Source organism: Myotis davidii, unplaced genomic scaffold (assembly GCF_000327345.1).
Source record: "Myotis davidii unplaced genomic scaffold, ASM32734v1 scaffold185, whole genome shotgun sequence".
Lineage (NCBI taxonomy): Eukaryota > Metazoa > Chordata > Mammalia > Chiroptera > Vespertilionidae > Myotis > Myotis davidii.
Window position 1 is genome coordinate 2016706 of NW_006297811.1, and position 11629 is coordinate 2028334.

General features: G+C 37.4%; 1 protein-coding gene across 1 annotated transcript in view; it reads right to left on the reverse strand.

Annotated features, from left to right (window-relative positions):
* UBE3D (ubiquitin protein ligase E3D) overlaps positions 1-11629 on the reverse strand; it is a 138591-nt gene that overhangs the window by 104556 nt on the left and 22406 nt on the right. Inside the window, exons 4-5 of the mRNA XM_015570296.1 lie at positions 8398-8629; positions 2572-2641 (exon numbers count right to left, since the gene is read on the reverse strand). Of these exons, the coding sequence (XP_015425782.1) occupies positions 2572-2641; positions 8398-8629 (302 nt within the window). The remainder of the gene's footprint in view (positions 1-2571; positions 2642-8397; positions 8630-11629) is intronic.

The window sequence follows — 11629 nt, forward strand, 5'->3', positions numbered from 1 at the left end:
ATCTAGATGTTAGATGTCCTAAAAGGCTCAGTGCATTCATTCATTCAACAAATATTACTAGATACCCATCATGTGCCACATGTTCTAAGTGCTGGGACTACATGATAAATGAGATAGACAATATCCTTATCCTCCAGAAACTTACGTGATGATTTTTTTAAATACTTCCTTTCCCAATTTTCAGTCTCTGTCAATTGTTTCTGATTTCTAAGTTAGCGCCTTAATTTTATCGTTCAGTCCTTTGGTTAGTTTTTTAAGTCATTACACCTTTAATTCTATATTCTCCAAATTATGGAGGTAGTATTATTTCATTCTCCAAGGACATTTATTATGCTTTTGAAAAGATTTTCTTCTATTTTATACATAATTTGTTTCTTCTCAGTGCCTTTGTTATGCGACCTTGATTATTTATTTGCTTTGGTCTCTTTCATGTTGGAATTTCCCTCAAATATTTGTGGATTGTCAGCAATCCATTCATATTTAAGTGTAAGGTAGCTAAGGGAAAGCTTTTGGGTATAGGTATAAGGCTTGTTGATTGTAAGATAGTTGAATATAAGCTCAATTTTGTTGAATGATCCCTAAGAATCTGTGTCTCCTGTGGGGTGCGGCTACAGTGTTTTGGCCAGGTTCAAGCCTCGGACTAATGAAAGGACAGGGTCCTCTCATTGCCAAGTGCAAGTCCCAGCTGGAGGGCAGGGCCCTCCCAACACAATTATAGCCAACAGCTATAGTTGTAAGCTTGAACCTATGGTCTGAACACGTGGCCCCATGTGCCTTGTGATAGAGTTCAGGTGCATGTAGTTGAGTAGGATTGGAACTCACGAGCATGCTATAAACAACTTGATCACGCCCCTACTTTGCCTCGTGGCATCTGCTATAAAATAAAGTCACGGCTTGTGGGCACTGGTGCTGTCTCCTCATCAGGGAGTAGCGTCCCACCGAGACCCAGCTTTCATTCTCTTGTCTGTCTTTTCTCAATCCTTTCACCCCTCCACTCAGGATCACCTTTGACCCTAACAGTCTCCAAATCTTTTCTGATTGGTACTCTTCCATTACTTCAAGAAAGGGTTCTCCAATCTCCTAGCTTGAAAGTATAAGCAAGTTGCAAGGGGAGGAGGAGAAACAGGAGCTCCCTATATCAACTATATCAATCATCCTGCTTCCAGGTCTTTGTCTCAGACTGCCTTCCCTGTTCCTGCTGCCCCCAAATTGTAACCAGTTCTGGGGTTCTACAATGAATACTGGCTCACTTCTCACCCAAATAACCTTCTGCAGACACTTAGGCTGTGGCTCTTCCCACATTGCCAAGTTTGTTCCCAAGGGTGTCTCTCAGCTTTATAGCTTTGAAAAAAGTTTGCCTACATTCTTGTTTACATCACTGCTATGTCCTCTCTATTTCTCTTTGTCACTGCACATGTATATCTTTTTAATTACTCAACATACATTTTGACTAGACTTCAGGGAGGAGTGAAAAGCATTTAAAAAAATAATTCATTTTGCCGAAACCGGTTTGGCTCAGTGGATAGAGCGTCGGCCTGCGGACTGAGGGGTCCCAGGTTCGATTCCGGTCAAGGGCATGTACCTGGGTTGCAGGCACATCCCCAGTAGGGGATGTGCAGGAGGCAGCTGATTGATGTTTCTCTCTCATCGATGTTTCTAACTCTCTATCTCTCTCCCTTCCTCTCTGTAAAAAATCAATAAAATATATTTAAAAAAAATAATTCATTTTATCTAACTTAAATTTTCTAAGTTGTTGCTTAAGGGGCTTGCTTTCATTCTCCAAAAATAACAGTGAAGAGGACTGCATCCTCTACTGCTGCTCATTCTTCCCTTTCTGTTCACTCCACGGAAGTAACTACTTACAAGATTCCGATTATATTAAAAACGATTATTCATCTCCCACAAAGATACCACAGCATGTTGTAGCTGTAGATATTTTTAAACTATATCTTTAAATAGTATACATTTTAATTACTGGGATTTTCATTATTGCATTTCAAAGCAGTATAACATAGACTTTATATAAAATATAATTAACATTGTTGGGAAGAATAAGGAGCAAAGTACAAAACTCAAAATGTATTTTCTTCCATTTCAAAAGGTTCTCTCCCACCCTTAGCCCCAAAATACATCCCTGATGCAGAGGGCAGCCAAGACAAGCAACTTTTCCATCATCTCTGGCAACCAACTCTTCTGATTGAGGAATTGTGTTAAGAAAAAATCTCCAATCTTCTTTAAGACAGACCCAACTACAAAGTTTATATAATTGCTTTATATCTACAGAGAATATGAATATTACAAATGACCCTACTTCTTAATGCTTAAAATATAATACCATGTAGTTATAAAGGTCAAAATACACAAAGTTCTTAGCCTATTGGATGTTAGTTGATTTCTATTTTTAAAAGTATAAATTCTAAAATAAATCAATAAAAGTATAAATTCTATAACATATATTAGTCATCTATCTCTCTTTCATACATATTTCCTATAAAACCTATTTTGACTCCTAACTCCAGTGTATTTTATAGGCTTTTTAACAAAAAGGCAATCATTTTGGCTTTTTCTTACCTGATGACATGGTCTCTCCCAACATTACCTTGCAACGCTTACAAATTACTTTGGTATTTGCCTTTGGTTTCTGTAGAACAGAAAAAATGTCATTTAAATGTCATTCTGCTTTTCTTAAAAGGAACATATAATTTTAACATAGTCTCTAGGGTATACATTGAACTTTACATTTTATTTTGCCCTCTCCTAAATACTGGGAACACATTTAGCTCGTATGCATAACTCACATACACAGACATAATTTTTTTCAAGTCTAAAGACAGAATAGTGAACCGAATGATTTTTCCAAACCTAGCCACTTCTTGATCATCTAAATGTTGCCAGACGATTTGAACAAGGAGAGCTTTACATTGCTAAAAAGCACCTGAAATATCCCAATCATTTAGAATTGGAACATGGTGGGCAACTAAGGCAGAGAGGCTAGGTGACTTGCCTCAACTCATGTGTCTAGAAAACAGAAGAATCAGAACTTGAACTCATTATTTTGACTCCTACTCCAGTAGTTTATGTTAAAGTAATCTATAATTCATAACCACCCATCAGAAGCTAAAAATATCTAACCCATTCATATAATTTTATTTTTCCAGTTAACATATGCATCAGAACAGAAAAGATGGCTAGTGTTCTGGGACAAATTCCTGAAACACTCTTAAACTTCAAAAGTCCATACTCATCATTTGGGATACAGATTAAAATAGCTAGCATTCACCTAATCATTAAGCAAACAAAAAATGCTCTTTATGACACAGAGAATAGATGGTAGTTACCAGAGGTGAGGCTGGGTGGGGGTGGGGGTGGGGTAAGGCAAAAATGGGCGAAGGGGGTCAAAATAGGTAAAAATAAATAAATTTTAAATAAATATAATAAAGAAGTCCTGGGATATATTGTACAGCATGGCAACTATAATTAATAAAACTATATTTCATATTTGAAAGTTACTGAGAGTGAATCTTAAAAGTATTCATCACAAGAAAAACAAATGTAGCTGTAAGGTGATAAATGTTAACTAGAATTATTGTGATGACCATTTTTGCAGTATGTACAAATAGCAAATCCTTATATAGTATACCTGAAAGTAATATGTTATATGTCAATTATACCTCAATTTAAAAAAATCTTCCTAATTTGTGGTTTGTTGTTGAAGTTATGTTATAAGCAATAGCAAAGTGGTTAAAAGCTCAGAGTCTGGGGCCAGACTTCCTAAGTTCAAATCCCAACTCTGTTATTTACTAGACTTGTGACCTTGGGCAAGTTAACTATCCGGTGTTGGTTTCCTTATCTGTGAAATGGACTTAATAGTAGTCTTTAATTCACAGTTGTTTATTAGGATTTAGAAAAGAGTGTTATAAAGCACTGTCCTGGGTACATGGTAACTGCTAAGATGGATGTTACATAAATATACTATTGGTACAAATCATTCCAGAAATGGGCAGAAAACCCATACCCTCCCACAAGGGACTGCTTTTTCGCCCTTTGCTAGGCAGCCACTGTATATTAATTAAGAATCTTAAAAAAAAAAAAAAAGAAAGAAAGCAAGCCCTTTTCACATCCACAGTAATACCTGTGTTAAAGCCACACACTATTTGTCTCACCCAGATATACTGCTAAATGGTAGAAGTCACATAAAAGTGGGCAGGGAGAAGACGTTTCTGCAGCTCTGGCCACCTGAGGTCATCCCCCTTGGGAAGTCCCAGAATAGAATGCAGGTCTAAGTGAGGAAATAGTGACTTTCTGATGTGGGGTAATATATGTAGCAATCTAAGGAATAAGTCTTAACAGATTAGTCTAAGGAAGTAGAATTATGTTTCCCATGACATAAATGTTTCCTGAAAAACTGTACACAAAGCACATTTAAACTGAGTTCCACGGATGTGCTGCTAGTACCTGATCTTGGTTGACATTTGAATCTTGGTCCCCTAGATCAGCCATGGGCAAACTACGGCCCGCGGGCCGGATCCGGCCCGTTTGAAATGAATAAAACTAAAAAATAAAAAAAGACCGTACCCTTTTATGTAATGACGTTTACTTTGAATTTATATTAGTTCACACAGACACTCCATTCATGCTTTTGTTCCGGCCCTCCGGTCCAGTTTAAGAACCCATTGTGGCCCTCGAGTCAAAAAGTTTGCCCACCCCTGCCCTAGATGCTAAAGCTTATGCTTGTAATCACTATGCCAACTATTTTCCAAATCAATTCATGGAATCAATTCAATGGGTTACAGCCTGAATTAAAATATCACAGTGCTTCAAACATAAGGTAAGTCAAATCTTAATGTAAAAAATGTATTTCTGAGTTTAGTGAGAGATCAAAAAAAGTCCAAAGCCACAGATGTAGAAACCAAGGCAGGAGCCACTTTGTTCAGGTTCAGGCAAGGTTACAGGAAGACAGTTCAGAAACCAGTATATTCAATTGTAAAGTTTGACATTTTGGCAGTCTCATGCTTTCTTACAGTAAAACCTATCTGTATGGCTTCAAAGTGGTATTAAAGATACTTTATAAAGAGTCCTACTTGGTACAAGTTAAGTTAGACCATCCCGATTAAGCCTTGCCTAAAACTAAGGACTTTACTAAAAATTAATATAGGGTGTTGGAGTAGCAATGCTGAGAAGGGATTTTTCTATTGGAAATGGAAATTTTTTCATCAGGTGCTCTGTTATGTATTTTATTTGTCTTTCAATGAAGTAGGAAAAGTGAGTTTTGTTGGTATGTTCTTAAAAGAAGATTCTATCTTTTTAAGACATAGTAATCAGGATTTTATAATATGATCAATAAAAGCAAATGACCTCAAACAATCAAGTGTGTGACAGTGAAATATACTTTTAATACAATTGGGAAAATTTGTATACAGCCTATATTGTATCATAAGTAATCACTGTTAATTTTGTCACATGTGAAAATGACACTGTGGTTATGTAAAAAAGAAACACCCATATAGAGATCAAATGATATAATGTCTTGGATTTGCTTTAAAGTACACACATAAAATAATAATAAAAGGGACAGGTAAAGAATACTTTGTGAATCAAGTCAATTGGTATACTGAAGTTTAGAATTCTGTTCTGTTTACACTGGTGATGTTTACAAAGTCCAACACATCATTCTAAGAAAATAAAAAAGGACATCTTCTTGGATTTAACAAAACACATTACCCAAATCAATAAATAATTGATAAGTACCCCAGGAAAGGAAAAAAGATAAAGCTGGTTGTCATACTTGCCATCCTATATAATAAAACCCTTATATGCAAATCGACCAAACAGAGAACAACTGGTCACTATGACGTGCACTGACCACCAGGGGGCAGATGCTCAATGCAGGAGCTGCCCCCTGGTGGTCAGTGGGCTCCTAGAGAGGTAGTGCTGCTCAGCCAGAAGCCAGGCTCATAGATGGTGAGTGCAGTGGTGGTGGCAGGAGCCTCTCCCGCCTCTGCTGCAGGCGGGTGGTAAGGAGCGAGGGGTCCCAGACTGCAAGAGGGATGAGCAGTCAGACATCCCCCAAGGGGTCCCAGACTGCGAGAGGGTGCAGGCTGGGCTGAGGGACCACCCCCTCCCCCAAGTGCACAAAATTTCATGCACCGGGCTTCTAGTCTATAATATAACTGAAGTTCAATTTAATTTGTTCTTTAAAAAAATATGGTGAAGTCGTATATGTGGCCATACTTTTGAGAATAATTTTATGAATCTTACAAAATGGTTAGGGTGCCATCCTTACCACTCTATTAAAAGACGCAAGGCTTCTATGCTGGTAGACATGAAAATATAGCACAAGAGATAACACACAAGTGTAAAAACAGGAAAATCTCAGCAGGTATCTTTTGAAAACAAAAGGTATCACAGGCATGAACAACAAACTGTACACTCTATGGGGATACTGAAGGGAAGAAATATGATGGACACTATATGTGTGTGTTTACACTGTTTTAAAAATCAGATCTTTTTAATTAAAATATTATAATACTTTTAATCGTATTTAAAGAGAAACTCTGCTTTGTAATACATTGTTCTTAACCTGTGCTTAAAGGAAAGACTAAAGCAAGTTGTGCAAGGAAACAGCCTAATAGTGTGGGAACTCTACAGAGCAAACATCAGAGGCACTGTTGTGACTAATTAAATCAATATATCTGAGAGATGGCACTGCTGCTCAGAGGGGATTAGACTCCTGTCCGCGTTTTTATTTTCCTTTGTGTTGTTTCCATTTCTAAGGACCCTTGATATTGTCTCCCCCCCAAAAAACCAAAAACGTTTCCCAAGAGATACCATTAGGATGCTGTGTCAACGTGTGACATTTCAAAACCCTGCTGGACGGCTAGGCTGGGTGGTATGAGAAACAGGTTTTCAACAGCGCAGAGCAGCCTTGTTCCCACAGGAGCCTTGAGAGCACTGTTTAAGCAGTCCCTCTAAATTTATGTTACTATTTTGGTCACAGGCATACGCTTTGGACTGCTGCAATATGCAATTAAAGTGAAACTTCCATCCAGGCTACCTTGAAAACAATCTTGCCAACAGTAGCTTGTCATGATAGTAATTTCCCTGTCTCCTTGATACTAAAAACCATAGTGTTTGAATAAGGAGGGTCTTCCTTTAAGAAATAGTATAGTTGTTCGCAATTAAGAGAAATTGTTGTAAGTGGCATCCTATAACTGATAAAGACATAAATGCGAAGAATATATGTCAATAGTGTAGAATTTATTTAAAAAAGTGTAATTCATGGTTTCTCTTAATCTTCACTCCACTTCCACTCATGCCCTCCAAACATTTTAAAGAAATTTATAGCTTAATCATAAAAATCAAAATTAAAATACATAAAACAGTATAGTATTAGTATATAAATTTAGTATAAAATATTTTAATAAAACCATATTAAACATAATTATAACAGATTTACATTAACTTCTTACCATTTATCTTTTAACATTATAGAATAACATACTGTAATTTAAAACGAACCATATTTAGGTAAAGGGATCTGTGTTATGGTGAGAGATGAGACATGTAAATAATTATAACAACTTATCCTTGTTATTTGAGGAACTTCCTTAATCCCCCTCAAAACAGAAAATAGTTCTATAAACTAACTTGCAACCCAAGAGCTGCCCAGCTGCTGCAAAGTTCCTGAAGTGGCCCAGTTCTCATTACAAAAATTAAATGAGCTCTAGATGAAACTTAACAGACATTGCCTTTGTCCCTACCAATAAGCAGATGTTAAGATAAAAATTCTCTGGCAATGATGTTCTTTACCTTTTCAATCACATCTGTATCGACTTGCCATCAGGAGAATGATTTCTCACCGGACCAAGTCAATGCCATTGATTTTCTTTTAAAATAAGGTAAACCACTTGTTCGCTGCGGTGAGAGGAAATTGCCTTCTCCCTAAAGCAACTTGGAGAGCAAGAGCCACCTGACCTCATGCTGTCAACCACCAGTAGAGCCTGCAGCACAAGCTTCATTTCACGCTTTTCCTCTTTTCCCTGGCATCTGCTTTTATGACGTGAGCAGAAGTCTAGACTATGAACCTAACTGTAGTAGCTATCCTGGAGCAAGAGAACAATCTTAATTTAAATCAGACTGATGAGGATAAAACGTACATGGATTATGGAATATCGTCCTCAAAACAAGAGAGTAAGTAGGGCACTTGGGTTTGTAAAATGGTAACATTCCCAATTCTAGACATGAAGAAATTCTCTCCCCTCCGTCCTTCAGCCCTCTGGGCTGTTTCGGTCTTTAGAACAGTCTGTGTGACATACCCTGAATTAAGAAAAGATGGGAGAAGCCAGTTTCTAAGCCAACCTCTAAATTAGCACCACGTATTCTGAAAAGGTATTTTACCGATTTAAAATGGTTCTCGGAAGACGGACAGTGCATCTCCCCTGGAGCTACTTGAGGACTTGGCTGCCACGTGTCACTTCTTAAATTCACCAAGTAGAAAGCGTCTCCAATAAGACAGTCGTTCTCTCGCGGATGAAGGGGCTTATTAGCAAAGGGGTCCGCATGACAACACCATTCTCCAACTAGAGCTCCCCAGTTCTCCATCGGCAACGGGAGCACCCTCAGGAGCTTCCTAGTGGAAAGAGGAAAACTATTTTTTACAGAACCAAACAGAAATGTGACAGTTGCTTAATTAAGTCAGCATGAAAGATGGAAAACCCCTCATTAATCACATTGCCCGCAGGGTTTACCTCTCCCTCTACATTACACAAGTATATACAACCCACTACAGACAATTCTGAAAAGACAGAGATTTGAAGAAAACAAAAATCTTCCTTTCCTTACCACCAAAGGATAAGTGACTGCTTTGTACAAGATGGCATATTTCCTTGCCACCCTTTCAAGAGACAATGCTGTGCACATGCATATAAAGTCAGGGAATATGTACAAACTGCATGTTGCTTTTGTTGTTTTATTTAGTTATAATCATGACTCTTAATGACTCCATTCTATTCCCTAGGAATGCCAAAACTTTTAGATCATTCCCTCATTGTTAGATATTTAGGTTTTGAGCTTCTCATTATTAACAATCTTGTGGTGAACATTCTTATGGGAAAATAATCTTGTGTGAGATTAAAAGCACAAATGGAAAATAATCATTGATCACAATTCACTTCCTTTCGAGAGAGGAAGAAAGAGATACACATTGATATGAGAGAGAAACACGACTGGTTGCCTCCCGCACGCACCCTGACCATAAATTGAACCTGCAGCCTTTTGGTGTACAGCATGACACTTCCACCAACTGAGCCACCCGGCCACAACTGGTATGCATATTTCTAAACCCAATACCTATATTGGCCAACTGCTTTTCAGAAAAGCTATGCCAATCTATAATTCTTCCACGTACCATCTTCAAAATTGAATACTATAATTTTTTTCATGTAATGGGTGAAATGTTTTCAATACTGCTTTTTTATTTATTTTTAGAGAGAGAGGAAAGGAAGGAGGAAGGGAGGGAGAGGGATGAAGGGAGAGAGAGCAAGAGCGAGAGCGAGAGAGAAATATTGATGTGAGAAACATTGACTGGTTGCCTCCTGCACATGCCCTGACTTGGGATCAAACCCTCAACCTAGGTATGAGCCCTGCCTGGGAATCAAACCCGCCACCTTTTGGTGTACAGGATGACACTCCAATCAACTGAGCTACACTGGCCAGTGCTCCAATACTGCTTTAATTGGCAATTCTTTAATTACTGGTGTGATTGAATTGGCTTTCATATTTATTGATCACTGTTTCTTCTGTGAATTGTGATCAATGATTATTTTCCAATGAGGTAATATTCTTATTAATATGTAAAAGTATATTCTATGTTAAGAATATCAGCCCTTTGTCTAACATCAGTGACAAATATTTTTGTGTTATTGCCTTTTAATTTAGTTCATGTCTTAAACTTCAAATCACTTAAGCCTGTTTTTTATGATCTCATCCACTATTTTTAATAAATGTTTCGGAGTAATTTTAGATTTACAGAAAAGGTACAAAACCAGTACAGATAGTTCTCATATACATTTCGGCCAGCTCTCCCTTATGCTAACATCTTACATAACCATGGGAGATTTGTCAAAGTGCAGACTTTATCTGGATTTCCCTAGTTTCCCCACTAATGAACTCTTTTTCTGTTCCAGGATCCAATTCATGATAACGCACTGCATTTATTTAGTCATCATGGTGCTCTCGTCTCCTCTGATCTGTGACAATTTCTCAGTCTTCCCTTATTTTTCAGGACCTTGAGATTTTTAAAAACTGCCAATCAAGTATTTTGTAGACTCTCCCTCAATTGAGTTTGTCTGGTATTTTCTCAAGATTAGACTGGAGCTATGGGTTCCGGGGAAGCATACCAGATGTAAAGTGCACTTCTCATCACATCATATCAGAGGGTACACCTTATTAACACGATTTATCCCTGTGATGCTAATCTTGATCGCTTGGTTAAAATGGTATCTGCTAGGTTTCTCCACAAATAAAGCCACTATTTCTCCCTTTGCATACTCTTCTTATATCACTTGGGAGTGAGTCATAAAGTCCAGGCCACACTCAAGGGGAGAAAAATTAAGCGCTACTCTGCCATTATTTTTTATTCTTAGAACATCCTTAGAATTAAGTAGTCCCTTATATTAGCTACCAGGTTGTGTGTGTGTGTGTCTGTGTGTGTGTGTACGCGCGCGCTTTGATAAGATTCATTTATTTGCTGGACAACAACAGACAGCTGAGACTTTACCAGGAGGAAAGCCAAAGATGGTTTACTTCCATTCTACTCTAAATTAGGATGATCAGTCGTCTAAGGGGAGAAGAAATGAGAGCAGGATAACGAGAAAATTTCAAAATAATTCATCCTGAGAGAAACTGAGAAGAGAAACAAGTTCTTTCTAATGTCTATGACACTGTGAAGCTTAAAGCATGCTGACTACTTACACACTTCGCTCCTATCTGTTGAACTATGTACTTAATAAAAGTCAATTTTGTTTGATCACAGACCTATTTATGCCACTTATACATGCTATTCTAGTTACAGAATTTAAATAGCATGTAATCCAAAGAAATATGTGTTGTTGCTATCCCTCTAAAAACTAAAGATTTCAGACTAGATAAAAGCTACTTGTAATGAAAATCACTGGAAGGATGCAGGATATATAACTATAGAACACTGGGGAGATGGAGAAAAAGAAAAAAATCTAGAAAAACTCTGGTATCAGATTGTTTCAACAATTTTTCATTTCACTTTAAAGAAATCTGAAAGTTGTAGATGATGAATTTTTGATGGCTTAAGTGAAAAAAGCTACACAACAGTGGAGTCATATTCAACAGAAAGATATTGGCTCCACAATAGAATACTAGTAAATTAATGTACATTTGCATGTTTTAAATTAAAATATTTAAGATGCCAATGTATCATTTTTTAATCATTTCCTTTTTCTTTGATTCCCCACTCAACCATGAGTCTCATAAAAGGGCAATTACAATATGGAAGACATTTAATTCAGAACTCTAGAGGACAGAGCTGAGAACAAAGAAGACTGATTTTAGTTTAATATAAGGCAAACGTCCCCTTTCAAAGTAGAAAATGATGCTC